The sequence below is a fragment of the Heterodontus francisci genome, chromosome 16 (assembly GCF_036365525.1).
Source record: "Heterodontus francisci isolate sHetFra1 chromosome 16, sHetFra1.hap1, whole genome shotgun sequence".
Taxonomy (NCBI): Eukaryota; Metazoa; Chordata; class Chondrichthyes; order Heterodontiformes; family Heterodontidae; genus Heterodontus; species Heterodontus francisci.
The window spans coordinates 48,352,715-48,374,353 of NC_090386.1; the positions used below are offsets into that span (position 1 = coordinate 48,352,715).

General features: G+C 41.5%; 1 protein-coding gene across 12 annotated transcripts in view; it reads left to right on the top strand.

The window, feature by feature from the left end:
- The window catches only part of LOC137378079 (teashirt homolog 2), a 570,240-nt gene that overhangs the window by 298,842 nt on the left and 249,759 nt on the right, over nucleotides 1-21,639 (top strand). For 11 of the 12 annotated variants that reach the window (XR_010976547.1, XR_010976548.1, XM_068048143.1 and 8 more), the window contains one exon: nucleotides 10,935-14,029. Coding sequence is in view for 10 of the 12 variants with exons in the window: in XM_068048143.1 (XP_067904244.1) it covers nucleotides 10,935-14,020 (3,086 nt within the window). In the remaining 2 variants the exon portion in view is untranslated. Of the gene's footprint in view, nucleotides 1-10,934; nucleotides 14,030-15,294; nucleotides 15,328-21,639 lie in introns of all 12 variants that reach the window. The other variant, XM_068048144.1, reaches the window with a different exon arrangement.

Genomic DNA, 21,639 nt, shown 5'->3' on the forward strand with positions numbered 1-21,639 from the left:
TTGGCCATTGTAAATTGCCCCTAGTGTAGGTAAGTGGTAGGAGAATGGTGGGGATGTGGTAGAGAATATGGGATTAATGTAGGATTAGTATCAATGGGTGGTTGTTGGTCGGCACAGACTCGATAGGCCGAAGGGCCTGTTTCAGTGTTGTATCTCTAAAAAAAAAAGTAGGCCATTCAATTAGATCATGCCTAATCATCTACCTCAACGCTCCTTTCCCGCGTTATCTCCATGTCCCTTGATGTCATTAGTATCTAGCTATTGATTTCTGTTTTGAACACGCTCAATGGTTGAGCTTTCACAGCCCTCTGGGATAGAGGATTCCAAAGATTCACCATCCTCTAAGTGAAGAAATTCCTTCTCATCTCTGTCTTAAATGGCCTACCTCATATTCTGAGATTATGTCCCCTGATTCGAGCCTCACCAGCCAGGGGAAACATCCTATCTACATCCACCCTGTAAGAATTTTGTAAGTTTCAATGAGATGACCTCTCGTTCTTCTAAACTCTAGAGAATAAAGGTCCAGTTTCCTCAATTTTTCCTCATAAGACAATCCTGCCATCCCAGGGATTAGTCTGGTGAACTTCTGTTGCACTCCCTCTATGGCAAGTATATCCTTTCTTAGATAAGGAGACCAAAACTGTAGACAATACTGGATACAAGTGGACCAGCCATATAAATATGCTGGCTACAAGAGCAGGTCAGAGGCTGGGAATTATGTGGCGAGTAACTCACCTCCTGACTCCCCAAAGTCTGTCCACCATCTATAAGGCACAAGTCAGGAATACTCTCCGCTTGCCAGGTTGAGTGCAGCTCCGACAACACTCAAGAAGCTTGACACCATTCCTGGACAAAGTAGCCTGCTTGATCGGCATCCTATCCACCACCTTAAACATTCACTCCCTCTACCACCAGCACACAGTGGCAGCAGTGTGTACCAGATACAAGATGCACTGCAGCAACTCACCAAGACTTCTTTGACAGCATCTTCCAAACCTGTGACCTCTACTACGTAGAAGGACAAGGGCAGCAGACACACGGGAACACCACCATTTGCAAGTTCCCCTCCAAGTCACACATCATCCTGATTTGGAACCACACTGCCGCTCCTTCACTGTCGCTGGGTCAAAATCCTGGAACTCCCTAACAGCACTGTGTGCATACCTACACTACATGGACTGCAGTGGTTCAAGAAGGTGGGTCTTACCACCACATTCTCAAGGACAATTAGGGATGGTCAGTAAATGCTGGTTTTGTTCTGTGCAGCGCAAATAGTAAGGTGTGAAAATTTGTTTCAACCCTTTATCAGTCCTAAGATAGAACTTGCACTGAGAGTGTATGCCAGAGTCTTGAAGCCCACCCGAAGTTGGGCCTCAGCTTTCATCAGCATATTGTGGTGGAGCTGCAGATGTTTGTATGAGAATTAAGTTGGGCCTGCTGCTTGTCCTTCAGCAGCCCAGTTAAAATGCAGTCGGAAGGGAGGGGGGCGACCGGGAGGGGGACAAGCGGGGGCAGCAACAGTGATCGGGACTATACATTCAGGTAAACATTTTTTTTAACTGATTATGCCACATGTAGACTTGGTTATACTGCGCCGGCTGTACTCAGGGCAGCCTAATTTGGGGAAGGAGGCCTCAAACGGGTGATAAGCCCCCTATTTGCAACTGTAAACCCCTGTTTTAGGCCTGAGCCTTGGACCTCTATACTGGAGCCTTTATCAATATTGCCAGATAGCGCTTTTCTGACATGGAATGTGTGCATCTATGCTGCCCATCATATTGGATGCTTGGACACTTTTTTTACCTCTGGAAATCTGGCATGGTGTCATTGAATTTCTAGACTGAAATCTTCCCTTCAAGTTATAAGTTTCCACAAGCATGGTTTTGCAAGTGATTTTTTGATGAAAGTATTTTGAAAGTGGAACAAATCATTCAGTATTTCTAAGAAGGTGAAGCATTTATTAGTGGATGAAATATGTGGAGTACTGTTACCAGCTTCAGCTAGTTGAGTTATATTAATTATTAACTACTGAAATTATCAGTATATCTGATATTGACATAAGATTAATTAATTCTGAATGATGGTTAGTCCAAAATTAATAAAGCTCTGTCATTCACAGGAGAAAAATGGGTAAAAACAAAGTGACGATGTAGCAAGGTTTTTGAGAAAGTTTAATGAAGCAGAATAAAAATTTGAAGAGAAATGACGACAATCTCTGCACCTAAATTGTAAATCTTGCCATTTTATATCTTAAAATAAATCAAAATGTTTCAGAACTAAAATAATGTGAATTTAAGAGGTAGTATGACTTTTTATTGGTCTGTCCAGTATCTGTAGTAATTGAAAATGTTGAAGCATTGAAAATATTCAGTTTAATCATCTATGTGGCCCACGAATGTAGTCTGTGCAGAGACTTGTAATCAAACGCTAGACTCCCATTCAGAGCATCTCAGTTCAAATCCTTTTCAATTGGCAATCAAGCCAGCTTTGTTCTGGTTGTCAACAGGTTTCTTTCTTCCTTTTCCAAGGGGAGTGGAAATTGAAAAGAAGATCATTCTCCCTCTTCTCCTCTTCGTTCCCTTCACTGATAATGGCATGACATTGATGGTCAACATGGAGAGCTGTACAGACTTTATCAGTCCATTTATTAAATATAATTTCAAATTATAAGAATAATACACAAATGTGCATGTGAGCTGCTGAAAAACTTTCACTTAGAAGGTAACAGCATCGCTCTTTAGTGACTTTTCCCCTGAAGCAACCTAACCTGTATTTTGAAATGGCCTATTTTGACCTACAACTTCGGTTAAGGGAAAAAAAAATATGTTTAATGTGATGGTGGTTTTTACCCGTGGCAAGCGGGCAGGCTGGGGGGGCGTGAAAGGCCGCCCAGAGAAATCTGCCGGCCTTTCCACATGCCTGGGTGGGGGGGGGGGGAAGAGGAGCTACGGCAGTCGGGCACAGGGTGCCCGATTGAGGGCCACCCCTGCCTCCCAAGACGCTCCCTCCCCACAAATGACCACCCTAGCCTCACCAGAGCATGACCATTCCCCCTGGTGAGGCATGCCCAACTTACCCACTCTCCAGGGTCCATGTCGTCGGCTGGGCTGCAGTCCCAGCAGTGGCCATCGCTCCCTGTGGCGCTGCTGGAACTAAGAGCTGCCGGCCCGCTGATTGGCCGGCAGCTCACTGAGGCAGGACCTCCGCCCTCAAGCGGGTGGAAGTCCCGCCCCGGGATAATTAAAGCCCGGGGATCCATAAAATACGGGACGGATCCCTGGGCTAGGTGGAAGCGGGTTCACTACCGACTTTTGCGTCGATGGTGAATTCCCGTCCACCTAAGGTAAAATCCAGCCCTAAGAGACACATGCGGTGTCTGCTACATGCAATTGTACCTTTATATTATGAATTCAGTGAATCTGTACAACTTCTTAATATAATCTTATAAAATAAATAGCTATCCTTTTTAAGCATAATAGAAACAAAGCTAGGTAAAAAGTGTGGTTTAAAAACCGTGAAGTTTCAAATGTTTACCAGATAGATAATTTAGAATGTCACAAACCATACATTTAAATTATTCTGAAAGATTCTGGGTTCCAATACATTCCAAATTGAACAAATTATTTTTTCCTTTTCTGCTAGTTGTATGAATCCTGCATGAAATCAGTTTGACCAATCCTGTTCCTAATTGCAACATGCCCACAGCACAAAAGAGCTAAAAATTTGGCACAAACCAATTGTATATTGATAATTGAGAAATGGCCACTTGATCCAGAAGCTATCTTCTATCAGATCAGAGTGTAATATCCAGGTTACTATACTCTTTGTACCGAATAAAAATAGTAGTCTGTGGGTTAAGGTAACTGGAGTTTATTTACAAACATCTAGCATCTATGACTTCCACTACAATATTCCTCGCATGAGGTTCTGTACAATCCGTGACATCACATCCTGTAATGATGTTTACAATCCATTTACATAATCTACCCAGCAATATATCATATTCTACTACATCTCCCCCCAAGTCTCTGACTTCATTCACCAGGTTAACTAACGCTGTGGCGTTTCACGACTCTACCACAACGCGTTCTCCTTTCACTTGAAGGTGTTTGAGGTTTTGAGTCTTTTAGTTCTTCCTCCTCACTTTCTTGTATTTGAGTGGAACTATTCAATGACTCAAATTCTCTATTCCTGTTGTCTTCTGGGTTATCTGTAGACTGCAGCATCACCAGTTCATCAACTCTTTCTGATGACTGACTCTCTTACCTTTCTTCCTTTTGTTTCTTCTGCGGTGTGTCATGCAGGGCCCCACCAGCCAAGAATGAGGCATATTAATTTCGCCACATGAACATTGATTTTAAACTGTTACTGGACTAAAGAAAGAACTTGCTTTAAAAAAAAACAGACCCTTGATTGGAAAAGACATTTGCATATTTACAGACCGTACTTAAAAGGGACAAAAGACAATTCCCTGACGCATTCAATCCACATTGGACCTTTGATTACTAGACGTTGAAGGTGGAGGAGCTAGCATTCCAGGTTGACTGCTAAGATGACCAAATACACAAACGGACGAGGTCACACCACATGACTAATCTGCTGGGCCACCTGTGTGAATTTGACCTTGCCACAGAGTTTTGAACTGGGAGAAAGCTGTTTGCCCCAGGACTGAAAAAACCTCTCGTGGCTGGCTCGCCACAGCCTCTCCGCTCCCATCTCTTTCTCACGGAACTCCAAGACCCATTGAAGAAACATGAACCCCAAGAGAGAAAAGCCTCCTACAGTGAACAAGGTTTAAGAAGAATACTGGGCCCCAACGAAAAGCAAGATCTACCTACAAGCAAGGACTACAGCGAGCTCACAGCACAGTAACAAAAAACCCTCCTCAGAGATTGCCTCAAACTTTTCCACTTTATCTTTTCTTCTGCTCTTTTCTGTCCCTATCTGCACGTATGTATCGCGTATGCATGCTAGCATGGGCACCTCGTGTCTCCGTAGGCATTAACCAAATTAGAGTTTAAGTTTAATAAAATTTCACTTTTCTTCTTCAAACCTAAGAAAACCTGTTTGTGCTCATTTCTTTGCCTTATAATTCGAAAGTGGTGAACAAGGATTCACCAAGGGGGAGCTCAAAACACAGTTTAAAAATAAAACCCTGTTACAGTAAGACCAGGTGAAAGCTGAAGGGACCCCCTGGACACCTTTCTCACTTGGTGGTGACAGGTGCCAGTACCAAGGATCTTCTGTTCCTTCTCATCATCTCCTGATCAGTCTGGACAATGTACAACAGTGGTTATGGTGATTTCTCTACCACTTCCCCATATCTGTTCTTGTCTTTAACCCAAACTGATTCTCCAGGTTGGATGTCTGACAGATTTCTCTGTCTGTAGCGTCCATCATAATTCTCTGCTTGAATTGGACATTCTCTAAATTCTCTCTCCCTCACTTTTTCCAAGTCTTCTGCACTAAGTCTTGGCTTTAGTGTACTTGGGAGGACAGGAAGTTGTGTCTTCAACCTTCTTCCCATTAACAATTTGTGTGGGCCTAACCCATTCTGAAGTGGTGTAGATTGATAGCTGAACAGTGCCAGTTGAAAATCTTAATTTTTCTTCAATAACATCTTCATAGTTCGTACACCTCTCTCCACTTCTCCGTTGGCCTGAGCGTACCACGGTGAACTGGGGACTTGAACAAATCCGTATGTTTCAATAAACTCTTTGAAACTTTCATTAGCAAACTGCAGCCCATTGTCAGATTTCACAATATCTGGAATGCTATGTGTAGCAAAAATTTCTCTCAAAGTTTTGATCACAGCCTCTGAACTCTGGTCATGTAGTAGCTGAACTTCAACCCATCTCGAGTAATAGTCAACGACAATAAGGAACATTGCTGTTCGGTTTCAGTTAACGAACGTGAAGCAAAATACACGGGTCTGCGTCTTTCATCCTTCTGGACTTGAAACAAGACTGTACCTAATCCTATTGCTGATGCATCAGTTATGGTCGTTAGCTTTGGATCATAGTGTGCTAACACCTCTGACGAAGTCACATCAGTTTGATTTTCTCAAAGGATTTTTTTCTGGCTTTCTCCCCAATACTAGATAATACTGCTCTTTAGCAGTTGTTGCAAAGGCTCATTTATAGTAGCTAAACTTGCTAAGAATTTCCCTACCTGATTCACTGTTCCCATGAATCTTTGTAGTTCCGTTATGTTCTTTGGTTCTGAGAAATCTTTTATTGCCTTCATCTTCTGTGGATCTGTCTTGATACCTGACTCATCAATTATGTGATCAAGGAACCTCACTGATGGTTGCAAAAATACACACATCTCATTCAGTGTGAGACCTGCTTCTAATCTTTGTAATACTGTTCTTACCCTTGTGTTGTGTTCTTTCTGGTTTGGTCTATGAATTAAGGTGTCGTCCATGTGACAAATTATCCCCTCTAAACCTTCCAGGATCCTTGACATTGTTCTCTGAAAGATCTCAGGTGCTGACATAATACCAAAAGGTAACTCATTGAAACAGATTCTTCCAAATGGTGTTATAAATGTTGTCAACAATTTAGACTCTTCGTAACTGCCAAAATCCACTTTTTGTATCCAATTTTGTAAATTTTTTTTTAGATTAGAGATACAGCACTGAAACAGGCCCTTCGGCCCACCGAGTCTGTGCCGAACATCAACCACCCATTTATACTAATCCTACACTAATCCCATATTCCTACCAAACATCCCCACCTGTCCCTATATTTCCCTACCACCTACCTATACTAGTGACAATTTATAATGGCCAATTTACCTATCAACCTGCAAGTCTTTTGGCTTGTGGGAGGAAACCGGAGCACCCGGAGAAAACCCACGCAGACACAGGGAGAACTTGCAAACTCCACACAGGCAGTACCCGGAATCGAACCCGGGTCCCTGGAACTGTGAAGCTGCGGTGCTAACCACTGCGCCACTGTGCCGCCCTTATGGAGCTTTTTCCCAGTTCTGCCAAACTTTCATCCACTAATGCCATTGCGTGGATCTCTCTCTCCGCTGCGTTATTAAGTTGAGTGAGGTCGACACTGATTCTTATGGATCCATTTGGTTTCTTTACTGGAACCATACCAGAGCACCATCTAGTAGACTTAATTATTGCTGATATCCCTCTTTGGCTCTGCATTGCTTCTATTTCTTTTTTAACCTTCTCCAGGAATGGGTGTTGGACCTTTCTCAGTGTGAATAAATACACAGGCTCTGCCTCTTTTCTCAGAGTGATTTGATATTCTGTTTTCAATTTTCCCAAAACTCTAAATAGCTTCAGGAATTCAGCCCGAAGATCTCTTGGCTGCTTCTCTTGTCCCTTAATTTCTTCCACTCTACATAATGGGTTGATGCAAGCCTTCCTGCTGAGCAGTGAGCAACTCTGATTCTTAATAATATGCAGCGTTTCGGGAATCTCTTTATTCTTGTATCTTAAAGTCATTCTTAGTTCCCCAATAACTTTCAGCTGCATGCCTCAAGGCCCATACAGCTTCTTATTTGTTGTTCTAAAGCTTCCCTTCTTTAGCCATGGTTCCTTATCTGATAGAACAGAAACTGCTGCTCTCTTAAAGTTAGTTTTATTTTCTCATACCATGATATCTGCTGTCCAATTATTTGCTCATCTTGTACTTCATTTATTGTCTTGTTTAAGCCATTTGTCCCTTTGCTGGTCTGCAGCATTTGCTTTTTGCTGCTACACATCGACTGGAAATGCCCTTTTTTTTTTACGTAGGAAACGTTCCACCTCCCTGGCTGGGCAATTTTCCTGCCAGTGCCTCTCATGGTCACACCAACTGCAATTTAGTGCTGTTGTCTCTCGATACCTTTCCCGTCTTTCTGGCGCCATTCTTTTCCATTTTTTCGCAAACTCCGCTGAGTCCATTGCCTTCGAGATTGGACTCTCCTTGTCTCCTCGAACCACAGGTCGGTTGAATTTTCTAACCTCCGCCTGTCTTTTCAACTGAATGGCTTTTTGTAGCCTCAAGTCTTCCCTTGACTGTAGCTGATCTGACAGTGCATCGTCTCTAACCCCGACTACGATTCTGTCTTGAATCAACTCCTCACGCAAGCTTCCATACTCTCAATCTTCTGAAATCTTGTACAGGTCATTAATAAAGGAACCAATGCATTCCCCTTTTCTTTTGGTGTGCTTATTAAACTTTGCCCGTTCAATGATAACATTTTTCCTGATCTTGAAATGTTCTTCTAAAGCTTTTATAACTTTAGCAGAAGTAATCTGCTTCTCATCGATACCTTGAGTTATGATAATGTCATCTGCGTGCTCCTCCATGGTGTATAACAGTGTAGTGATCTGCTCATTGTCTGGTCTCTGTACTAAACTCGACACAGATGGTACCTCTCGAACCTTGGGACCCATTTCGGCCATGACTCGGCATGGTTCGAACGTGCTACCCGCTCGAAGTTCTCTGGTAAGGGCAATGGCTTTTCCATCTTCTGTTTTTCAATGTTTTGTTTCTTTTCTTCTACAATCGCTTTTCTGCTGCCACCATGTAATATCCGTGTTACTCGATCCTTTGTACCAAATAAAGGTAGTAGCCTGTGGGTTAAGGTAACTGGAGTTTATTTACAAACGTCTAGCATCTATGGCTTCCACTGCAAGAGTCTTCACACGAGGTCCTGTAGAATCCATGACATCACATCCTGTAATGATGCTTACCAACTAGTTACATAATCTACCCAGCAACAACCTATATCACATCTTACCACATAGAGTAATTGTGACTTTGAGTGCTCCACAGCATTTTGACTGGAGCAGCACCACACGCAATACTAGGGAGATCGCTAGAACACTTGAACTGCTGTAGTTGCATCTCAACACAGCAGGTGAGCAGTTAAACTCACCCATGGAACATACTTGTTGAGGTCCTGCTGTCTTCTGGCAGATCCCAGTTTTAACCTGTTCTTCAGTGCAGAATGGAAGGACACATGCCTGAAGGAGGCAGTGTCCTTTTAATATACACGTTGGATTCTGATGACATCATCCAACTGCTATTTTAACCCGAGGCCTGTGCAGGAAAGTGATTGTAGCTTTTCCGCCAGGCTAACCTAGTGGTGAGAGAGGTTGAAGCCAGAAAAGGCCCACAAAGGAGTGGTGTTTTACATTTCTGACATTCCTAGTGACGTCTAGGGGAAGCAGGAAAGTTTTGGCCTCCCTCTGCCCTGGCCTATCCCACCCTGCCCCCAATCCCTGATCACAAAATCCTACCAAAGACCCTCCTGGAATCTTACCTGAGTGCTGAAATCATTCCTTTGGTCTATGGTGGCAAATGCGGGACACAAAACTCCACTCCCGTCTGCTGACCAGCTACCGCTCCTTGCGGATTTGAAGCAGGAGATTGACTAAGGCTACGCAGATGACACCCAGAGTTAAAATCTCCCATGCTACATCCTGCTGAGGTTTGGACAGTTTATCACCCTCCTTGCACCCTGATTTTGATTCAGGACGATCATGTCCATCCTAGGTGTAAGCACTGAATATCAGTGGCAAAGCTTCTCATGCTGGTAGAATCCTCTCCTAGACAGTATTGTCATCTGAAACTTTGCACCTTTTGTGCAGAAGCTCATACTTAATTATTGCTGAACCTGGGTTGGCAAATCTTGCATTTGGCTAGAGAAAATCCTTACTTTACCCACTGGTACTCCAGTAATATCTCCAATTTTATCTGTGCTGCCAGTAACTATAATCAATTGCAAGAGATATCTGTCCTTGTTACATTTTTTTCTGGCACTCGGGAACAAAACACTCAGCAAGCATGAGGGTAGCTGTGTGAGAAACCGGTGTAATAATATGTATTAGGCAAACTAGTTGTATAACTAAATCTACAATAAATTTATTTACATTAGGCATATCACATTGGTGTAGTTTTTTTTATTATTTCATGGGATGTGGGCATCACAGGCAAGGCCAGCATTTATTGCCCATCCCTAATTACCCTTGACAACTGAGTGGCTTGCTAGGCCATTTCAGAGGACAGTTAAAAGTCAACCACATTGCTGTGGGTCCGGAGTCACATGTAGGCCAGACCAGTGAACCAGATGAGTTTTTACAACAATTGATAGTTTCATGGCACCACTACTGAGGCTATCTTTCAATTCCAGATATTTATTAATTAATTGAATTTATTAATAAATTGAATTTAAATTCCACCAGCTGCCATGGTGGGATTTGAACTCATGTTCCCAGGGCATTAGCCTGGGTCTCTGGATTACAAGTTCAGTGACATTACCACTATACCACCATCTCCCACTGCAAAGTCAGAAAATCATTTCTGACACCAAGATTAAGGCATGTTTTTGAGCTAGTACAGCGATAGCTTTGGTGGCCATACTGTACCTGGTCTGAGAAAGCTTGATGACAGTAGTGAAAAATGTCCCATTGACATCCCTCATCTTAATCAGAACAAAACTGGCCAAAAAAATGAAAAACTAAATTTTACAAGTATGCAGTGAAATATTGGGTTTTGTTGCCTTTACCCAATAAAAAATGGCTTCAACAAAAATATCAATGCAAAATGCAGACGATTTGTGCAATAAATAGTTTTTTTTTTAAAGCAATGATATGTTGTTTGCATTGCTCTTTTACTGAGAAATAGTTTGAATCTGTCTCCTCTCTCATCTTTTTGCAACCAAACCCATTAAATGAACATGAGCATGAATGAGAGGGCTTTGCACTAAGAGGAGAAAAATGGACTTGCTGAGCAATGAAGAGCGCAAAGGCTGGTTCAGTAGATGTGCAGAAGATGGAGATTGAATCCAGGTGTTGAAGGTTAGGTTGGAGATTACTGGGGAAGATGTGTGGAGAGATCCATTTTTTGTGTCAGTGATGCTGCTTGTTGTTCAGATTCAATTTATGCTAATTACAGTTTCAATATTTATTTGCGTTTCAGTTTATGTCCCAGAAGAAGACTTAAAGACAGGAGAACTGCGAGAAGGAGAAGATGCCAGCCCTTCTGCTGAGGAGTTACAAGGCAATGGTTATATGTGCACTGAGGAAGAAGAGGAGGAAGAGGAAGAAAGCAAAGGCAGTTACAGCTACCAGAATTCTCCAGTCAGTGCAATGTCTAATCAGGATGCAGAGTGTGAATCACACATAAGTGATTCTAGTGACAGATTGGTTGATTTTAAAAGTATTTCTTCCCGAGATGGGCAGGAAAAAGAAGAACAATCAAATGGAGAAATAAAGAATGGTCAACAGAACAGTTTAGGTGCAATGAGAGCTGTTTATGCTAGCTTTCTATCTGATTCATATTGGTCAAGTCTAGGATTTGACTTCAAACAATCAAAGAATGAAAGGACAAGCTGCAAAAGTAGCAATGAAAGCACCAAAAGTAGTTTTGATTGGCACCAAGATGCATTATCCAAAACATTTCAACAGACCTCCTCTGGCAGGCCAGTGCCTAAACCAAATCTTTTCAGTTCAGTGCAGTTGTACAGGCAAAATAACAAGTTGTTTGGAACTGTTTTCACAGGTGCCAGTAGGTTTCGCTGCAGAGAATGTAGTGCAGCATACGACACTTTGGTAGAGCTAACTGTGCATATGAATGATACAGGACATTACCAAGATGATAACCACGAAAAAAATGTGGACCGTAGAAGCAGTTGGACAAAGTCACGAAAACGGGCTCTGCAGGACATGGATGGAATGCATGATGCCCAGAAAGTTTTAAAGTGCATGTACTGTGGTCACTCATTTGATTCCCTTCAAGACTTGAGTGTTCATATGATTAAAACAAAACATTACCAGAAAGTGCCTCTGAAGGAACCAATGCCACCAATTGGATCAAAGTTAGTCCCTCCCACTAAAAAACGAGCCCAGCATGAAGTCAACCAGCCTTGTTCGCCAGATTCAACGACTGGAGTTGCAGGGACATTCACAGGTGAAGCACAAAAGAATTCAAACCCCTATGTGTCATCTAACAATCGCTATGGTTATCAAAATGGTGCCAGCTATACCTGGCAATTTGAAGCCTGTAAGTCACAAATTCTGAAGTGCATGGAATGTGGAAGCTCCCATGATACATTACAGCAGCTAACAGCTCATATGATGGTAACAGGACACTTTCTTAAGGTAACAAACTCTGCATCAAAAAAGGGAAAACAGATTGTTTTTGACCCTTTAGCTGTGGACAAAGTACAGTCAGTCACTGAAGGACCATCGAATGAAATCCAAACTTTGGCACCAGTCAGCAAATTGCCTCCAGATTCATTAACACTATCAGTATCAGAAGTTAACAACAAAAACCAAGAAGAAAAGCGAGAGATAAAAGAAGATATAGAGAAACTACATAAAGATAAAGATGACTGCAAAGATGACAACCCGGAGAAGATATTTGATCCCACACTTCAGTATCAATACATAAGAGAAGAAGATCTGGAAGAGAGCTCAAAGGGGGGTGGTGATATTCTTAAATCACTTGAAAACACTGTTACTTCAGCCATCAACAAAGCCCAAACTGGGAGCCCAAGCTGGAGTGCTTATCCCAGCATCCATGCTGCCTATCAGCTTCCAGGGATTATTAAACCTGTGCAACTCAGTACTCAAATATTACAAGTTAAGCCAAACCTGAAACCGATAGCTCCAAAAGTCAGATATTTCTCTGTTATTACAAGTAACCAAAACCAACCCCTTCAACCCAACAATGACCAAATTAAGGAAGAACCAATTAGTCCATCTCCTGAACAGTTTTCATCCAAGTTGGAAGAAAGCAATATTGAGAAAAAGGATCCAAAGTTAAGTCTTCAATCTGGGATAGTTTCACCATGTAAGACGGAAAGTGAGAACCCAATAAAAACAGAGACTTTACCAAGGACAGATTCACCTTGTTTGAAAGATGCTGAAGAAGCAAAGGAAAGCTTCAAGAAAGAGCCTGTAAAAAGTGACACAGGATCTCCAAATTTTTCAATAACCAATGGTTGTTCTGGAATGGCTGTTATCACAGACCACCCATCGGAACAACTTTCTGTCAGTCCACTTAGTGCGTTGCAGTCCATCATGAATACTCATCTTGGCAAAGCTGCCAAACCCCTTAACTCAAACTCAGACCCTGTAACAATGTTATGTAGACTCAATAAAAGTTTGCTGGAGAAATCAGCTTCACCGCCAAGTTTAATAAAACCATCTAGTCTTGCTGATCAATATTACTATGAAAGTAGTGATCAGCCAATAGATCTCACCAAATCTAAGAGTGACAAAACTGCCCAATCAAACCCGGTCAAAGCCTTTACTTCATTACCTTCCAAACATGCTTTATCTGATATTGCTGAAATGGTGAAGGTCCTCCCTAAAGGTACAACACCAAAACCTTCTACCTCATCAAAGATGACAACAGAGAGGTTAGAGACTGACGTGAGGAGCTTTGAAGATGTGTCAATGGAATTTTTACCAGTTCAGAAAAGAAAAGGTAGGCAGTCAAACTGGAATCCCCAGCATCTTCTCATTCTGCAGGCTCAGTTTGCTGCCAGTCTTTGGCAGACAGGTGAAGGCAAATATTTATTATCAGATCTAGGTCCACAGGATCGCATGCATATTTCAAAGTTTACTGGACTCACCATGACTACCATAAGTCACTGGCTTGCCAATGTAAAATATCAACTAAGAAAGACAGGTGGAACAAAATTCCTTAAGAACTTAGACACAGGACACCCAATTTTCTACTGCAATGATTGTGCCTCCCAGTTTAGGACTCCTTCCACTTATATTGGTCATTTAGAATCCCATTTGGGCTTCACGATGAAAGATATGGCAAAAATTTCTGTACAGCATGCCAGAGGGGAGCGAGAAGTGTCAAAAGTGACATCTGAGAAGTCAACAGGACCAGTGGTAGCAGATGAAGACACAGGCAGCAAGTTCCAGTGTAATCTGTGCAATCGAACTTTTGCTAGCAAGCACGCAGTAAAACTGCACCTCAGCAAAACGCATGGCAAGTCACCAGAGAATCATTCGCAGTATGTAACTGAACTAGAGGAAGAGTAACAACTCAAGGTGAGCACCAAAACTCTTTCTTTCTGTTCAAAGTCATATAATTGTTTAAATCGTATTGGGAAGATGAATCACTGTAAATTATATTAAACTATATTCCAGAGAAGTGTAGTGGTCAAGGAAACTATAAGTCCTTTCCAAAAATTCTTTATTTTTTCTAATTGGGAAAATCCTGGATATATATTCATACAGCAAGGACTCTTTTTTTCCTAAGGCCAAGGCCATCATCTTGACTGAAGTTAACTTGTTGTATTTTGGATAGATAAAGAAATAATATGCCTCATAAATTTTGGGCATTTGTGAAATTTTGTATAATGTATGTAGTTGTTTATTTCTTAATTGGCATAATAAAGTACCCTTCATCACACTTGAGCTGTTAATCAAAATCAGTCTAGTCTCTGTTGTATTTAGGTGTATATCATTGTTCCAGCTATTTACAATGGCGATTACTCAGACTTTTTGAGGGTCTCCCTACTGTTTGAACATTGAATTGTACCTGAAATGCCGGAGATGTGCTGATGACCATTTGAAATATTTGGGGAAAAATTGCTCAAAACAGTAGTGCAAAATGGGCTGATAATGAATCGGCAGCCTGTTTTACACTGTGTATGCTTTTCTTTTCTTTTGACTTCAGTAGGAAAGGGAATTGGACATGGTGTTAAACAGGCTGCTAATTAATTATCAGCCCATTTTGCACTACTGGTGTTGACCATTTTCACCCCCAGTATGGGTTGGCTCTACAGAAAGTGTTTCAGAATCCATTTAACAACTATGGATACAACAAAATTTCAAAACCTTGCACTTTTTAATTCCATGCTTGTTATTGCATAAAGATTCTTAATAAGATGTGTTGATATGAATGGGTATAATTTTTCTGTCTTAGAATAATTCTGATGCACAGTAGTTAAGTTGAGCCTTTGATTACTGATTCTGTTTTTCTCAGAACACAAACTACATTGCCCTCCATAAACAATAATCTATTGATAAAGTGTAATTTTACTTGAACATATTTTAAGAGAATGATGGAAATAATGCATTGAATACATTTGAAGATATTAATTGAAATCAAGTTAGAATCATTTTTTTTTAAATGAAACTGTACAAATAAATATATTTACCATAGTAAACAAACCCTAGGAGTCGACTGTGAAAATACACTAGACCTTTTTCATTGAAAGTCATATAGAAATGTATTATAGAAAGGTATGTCAGAATTTATCACTAAAACCTTTGTTGGATAGAGCAGAATTTGCCTATTTTTCTTTTAGGAAAAAAACTGGAGAGTTTGATACATAAATAAGGTATGTTACATAGGTTAAACTTCATTTGAAACAGTCAAAATACATCCACTGTGTCCAACTGTCTATTACATTATAGAAATTGGCTCTACCTGACCTTGTGACCCAGCAAACGTAATAAAAGATCTTTGCAACTGTATTTTTTATTCAAAGCCGATGCAAAACGGATTGAATCTAAATCCAAAGTAGTTTAAGTTTGGCTGTTTCAAGTTCATTTGGATTCTGCCCAGTTCTGATTACTCTGCGTGTGAGTCACCTTACCCTATCTGTTAGAAGAATAAAATGTCACAATGTGCATATATCCTGATACTGTGATAGTAACCAAGTAACTGGCATCTGTCATAAGAGTCATTGAGGAAACGGTAATTTTTCAACTTTATTTCTTACCTGGTGATAGAGGAGAAAGGTATTAAACTATTGGCAATCTAGTTTGAAGAAATCCCACCTACCACCTTATGGGAAGTATTTGTACATTTATCCTGGGGAATATCACGATTTGGGAGTGTGACTGGGGAGGGTGGCATCCAGTTCCTTGTGGCTCAGTAGTAGCAGAATCTGTATTCTCCAGTAATTCTTGCCAGTTGGGGTGAAGGAGTCTGATTTTTGGCAGTAAAATACCTGATATGTTACCATTTCTGACAATGTGCATGTTATGGAGAAACTTTCTGCATTCAAATCTCTGCAAGAGTAGAGATAACTGAATGTTTGTATTCCCCAGCTGTGTCATAGTTGCATGAGTCCTTGCTACCTGGCAGTGTAGCATGGGCTTATGCCAGTCAGCCAAATAAGATCTTCAACCTCAACATTAGCTACAAATTAGAAAATGTGAATGGAAGTCAAAAGCTGACATTCATCCCAAGATGTTAGGCTGGGGAATGGGTGTACTGTTCAAGTGAAATGCTGAAGAAGCAGAGGACAAAAGGGAGAGGCATGCTCTGATTAACAGAATCCATGCTTACACTATCTTTTCAGGGCAACTAAGAATGGACGATAAGACTGGACTTACCAGCATCCTCAGAACAAATGTTAATAAAAAGTCATCCTTCCAGCGACACAGCTAGCAGCAGCATGTTTTAGTCAAATTTATCCTGACAATGTGACACTACCAACAAGTTGCATTTATATCATGTCTTTATTGTCATAGAAAGACCCAAAGTGCTTATAGGAGATTTATCAAACAGAATTTGACACAAAGTCACTTTAGGAAATTTTAGGAGAGATGAGCAAAAGCTTGGTCAAAGAGATGAGCTTTAAGGCGTGTATAATAAAAAAGGAAAGGAAAATAAATAAAATAAATACATTTAAGGATGGAATCCCAGACCTTAGGGGTCAGGGAGCTAAAAGCATGACTGCTAATTGTGGAACAATTAAAATTAGAGATGCACAAGAGACCAGAATTGAAGGAGAGCAGAGGTCTTGGAGAGCTGTAGGGGTGAACAAGGTTAGAGTTGAGAAGCGAGGCAATAGAAGAATTTGAAAACAAGATGAAAATTTTAAAATTAAGATTTTGCCAAACCGGGGGCCAATGTAGGTCAGCAACATCATGAATGATGGGTAAACTGAACTTGGTGCAAGTTAGGCTATGGTCAGCAGTTTTTTGGATTAGCTCAAATTTATGAAGGATGGAAGATAGTGGGGTGGCTAGGAGAGCATTAGAATAGTCAAGTCTAGAGGTAACAAAGGCATGGATAAGACTTTTAGCAGCAGATGGGCTGAGGCAGGGACAGAGTCGAGGGATGTAACAGGAGTGGAAGTAGGCAGTCTTGCTCATTGAACAAGTATATAGTTGGAAGCACATTTTGGGGTCAAATATGACATCAAGGTTGCGAACAGTGTATTCAGCCTCAGACAGTTGTCAGGGAGAGAGATGGAGTCAGTGGCTAGGAAAGGGGTTTGTGGCAGGGATCAAAGACAATGGCTTCAGCTTTCCCAGTATTTAGATGGAGGAAATTTCTGTTCATCCAATACTAAATGTCAGACAAATTAGGGACCGTGGAGAAGTCAAGAGAGCTGGTGGTGAGGTAGAGCTGAATGTCATCAATGTACACGTGGAACCATGACATATTTTCAAAGAATGTCACTGAGGAGCAGCATGTAGATTAGAAATAGGAAAGGACGAACGATAGATCCTGAGGGAACTCCAGAGGTAACGATGTGGGAATGGGTGGAAAAGTCATTGCAGGTGATTCTCTGGCTATGCCTGGTGTTATGATGGTCCTTCTATATTCTGTTAAGTTTCTTTGAGGACTCATGTATTTTAGAATTATGGACATAGTTTTATTTGGGAAAACTGAAAAGGATTCCATGGATGTTATTGTCACTGGGGTCATTGAAAGGACACTGAGAGGTCTTGTTTGAAAACAATATTGACTAGAAGTCATCTGTCTTCAGATAATTACCCAGCAGGGACTTTTTGACTTGGGGGGAGACATTTATAGAGAAGTGATTTATAGGAATCAGGAGGCTTGACTCTGGAGATATTGTTTTTGGTTTTGCTTTGGACAGTGTGGTGGGGTGTAAACTGTTTTGAAGGCCATTGGAGAAAACCAGCCAGGAGAGCAGTCACCATCAGCACCCTCTTCCATCTCTGAGAACTTACTGAGAATCAAGTGTAAAAAATAGAGAAACTAATGCTGCTCATCTCCGAAAAAGCCTGACAAACTGATCCTCAACATTGCCTGAAAAGAACTGCTCTAGGAAATCCCAGTGACAGCCGTCTATGTGTATTTGGGACACCAAACCAAGAAGGGACAACTTTTTTTCTTCTTCTTCAAAACCTAGCAAGTATTTGGCCAAAGTGTTCTTTTTTGTAACACAGCTTGAAAGAGAAAAATCGCTTTTTTGATTAACGTGTGTGTGTGTGTCTGAGGGACTAAGGTAAAAGGGAACTTCCATATTTCAATTTGTGTGTTAATGCTTTGCTTCATTACTGGTTAAGTCTTGTTTTATAATAAACTGCTAATTGTGTTGTTTATTAAAGAAATTTGGTTGGTGTATGTTGTTCTGGGATAAAGAGTAGAGTATATGATTGACCGCATTGGTAACTGGGTAAATATTTAAATATATGTTGTGACCTGTGCAGAAGTGGAACTAGAAAAGACAGTGCACTCCTCCCACCTCAGTTGTAACATATAATTGGGGGCTGTTTGTGGGATAACCCAATACTGACTGCGTGCAATTGTAGGTTGGGTAATAATAATTGAAAAGAGGAAAAGTAAAAAAATAAGCAGGTTTCTTGTACAACAGAGTAAAGTCTACCCTGCTGGAATGTCATCGTTAGTTGCCAAGACCTTTCTAGGGAAGTAGGATGTATCCCCGAGTGGTTTGAGAAACTTAACCGAAATTAGAGTAAAGGATTTGGCAGACCTGGTGGCATTAGAGTTAAAACCAGGAGCTAAGAAAGCAGACATAATTGAATAACACAGCATTTGCAATTGGAAGAAGGCGGTGGCAAACCAGATAATAGAGAAGTTGAATCTGCTAAAATTCAGTTGCAGATAAAGCAGCTTGAATTTGAAAGGGCAAAAGAGAGAGCATTTCAAAGGGAGGAAGCAAAGCGGCAGGAGAGAAAGGGCAAAAGAATGAGAGGAAAGGGAATACCAGATTATAAAGCTTGAACTGGAGGAAAAAAATGGATGCCCTTGACCCTGATGAAAATTTGGGTGGGAAAAAACCTGTCTCCAGCCCAGGACTCTGTGGAGAGCTGTTTAAATTTGTACAAGCCCTCCTGAAATTTGAGGAAACGGATGTAAAAACACTTTTCATTTCTTTTGAAAAGATAACCAGACAGATGAAGTGGCCGAAGGAAAGATGAACACTTTATGCAAAGTAGATTGATGGGCAGAGCTCATGAGGTTAACGCCATGCTTTTTGAGGAGGCTTCTGTAGATTATGAGGTGGGAACAAAGGCTATTCTCTATGCTTATGAATTGGTCACTGAAATGTACAGGCAGAAATTTTGGAACCTCCGGAGACAGTCTGGGCAGACTTATTTGGAATTTGAGAGGGTAAAGCAAATTAATTTTGATTGTTGGATGCAGCCACTAAATGTAGATGCCACATGAGAACCTTAAGGAACTAATTCTCCTCGAAGAATTTAAAAATTCACTCCTTCCGTTAGTAAGAATCCTTGTAGAGAACCAAAAGGTTTCAACAGGCAACAGAAGTCAATGATTGAGATTGTTTACAAGCCCATACCCTTTGTTGGTCACCCCCACAAATCCGAGAAGGATAGAAGGTGGGAGTGTGAAAGGAAGGCAAGTGGCCGGGGTCAAGACGGGACAGCTGGGAACACCCTGGGATCTCCTCCTCAGGCCAGAAAGGAAGATGCTGAGGGTGGAAGTGAGGTCCGCAAGCCTAAGTGTTACTCTTATCACAAGGTAGGATGCCTTTGTGCAGAATGCCAGAAGTTGTGGGGTAAGCTCATGGGACTTATTGCAGTACACAAAGCCAATGTAGAGAAAGGGGCCCTGACAAAGTATGACAGATCAGGCTGTAGCTCTGACTGCAGCTCTAAGGCCAAGTACAAAAACCACTGAGTGCAGGGGGACGTGAACAAGATACTGGAGACTTATAGGGAATTCTTGTGAAAAGTAAAAGTAACTCCTTATCCCTCAAGTGAGGCATATAAACCTATAGTTATACTTAGGGATACAGGAGCCACACAAACACTTTTGCTGGGGAAAGGCATAACTTTTCCACCAGAGAGCACATTGAATGCCAAGGTTTTAGTGAATGGTATTAGCGGGGAGAATATACCTTTGTATCGGGTGCACTTAGAGTGTGACTTAATGTCTAGGACAGTAACTGTAGGAGTTGTCCATAGTTTGCCTGCATACAGAGTTGGCCTACTCCTGCGGAATGATTTGGCTGGAGCGAAGGTAGTAGCTTCTCCAGTAGTCACGGAAAGACCAAGTGAAGTCAAAGAGACAGAGCAGTTGCAGGATAGGTTTCCAGGAATTTTTCCTTCAGGTGTAGCGACCCAAGCAATAGCTAAACAAGTTTCATTGTCAGGAGGTAAAGTTGGCAAAACAGACAGATAGCCAAATATCTGAAACTTCCTTTGGGGATTTGGATAATCCGAAGGAAATGTTCAGCAAGTCTTCTCTGATCAAGGCTCAGCAAGCTGATCCAGCACCAACACTCAAGACGCCATCCAAGACAAAGCAGGCCACTTGATAGGCATCCCATCCACAAATGTTCATACCCTCCACCACCGATGCACAGTGGTAGCAGTAAGCATCATCTACAAGATGCACTGCAGCAACGCACCAAAGCTCCTTCGACAACACCTTCCAAACCCATGACCTCTACCACCTAGAAGGACAAGGGCAGTAGATGCATGGGACCACCACCATCTGCAAATTCCCCTTCAAGCCACACACCATCCTGACTTAAGAATTATATTGCCGTTCCTTCACTGTCACTGGGTCAAAATTCTGGAACTCCTTTCCTATCAGCACTGTGGGTGTACCATCCCATATGGATTGCAGTGGTTCAAGAAGGCAGCTCACCACCACCTTTTAAAGGGCATTTAGGGATGGGCAATAGATGCTGTCCTAGCCAGCGATGCCCACATCCCATGAATGAATAAAAAAAAAAAAAAGTGGCACAATCAGCTCTCACTGAAGCTAAGGCAGAGAGTTCTGGAAGGATACTGTTAAAAATGGGATTCTGATGAGGAAGTGGAGACTTCCTCAGACCTGCGGACGAAGAATGGATTGTTGTTCACCAAATAATGGTAGCACCCAAGTATCACCGGGAAATATTAAGTTTAGCCCATGAAATTCCTATAGTGGGACATGTGGGGATTTAGAAGACCCAACCAGGTATAGGTCAACATTTTTACTGGCTAGGTCTTTCCAAGGACGTGGATTTTTTTCCCCCACTGGCATCATTGAAAGGCCACTGAGAGGTCTTGTTTGAAAACAAGATTTACTGGAAGTTACCAGTCTTCAGATAAATACCCAGAAAGGGCTTTTTAACTTGAAAGAGATGTTTACAGAGAAGTGACAGGTCAAGATCTATAGGGGTCTTGAGAATTTGTTTTCAGTTTTGCTTTGGACAGTATGTTGGGGTGTGAACTGTTTTGAAGGCAATTGGAGAAAACCAGCCAAGAGAGCAGCTGCTATCAGCACCCTCTTCCATCTCTGAGAACTTCCTGAGAATCGAATTTAAAGAAATAGAAAAACTGATGCTGCATTTTCTCCTGAAAGTCCTGCCATTCTGATCCCCAATGTCACCTGAAAAGAACTGCTCTAGAAAGATCCCAGTGGCAGCTGTCTATGCATATTGGGGATGCCAAACCAAAAAGGG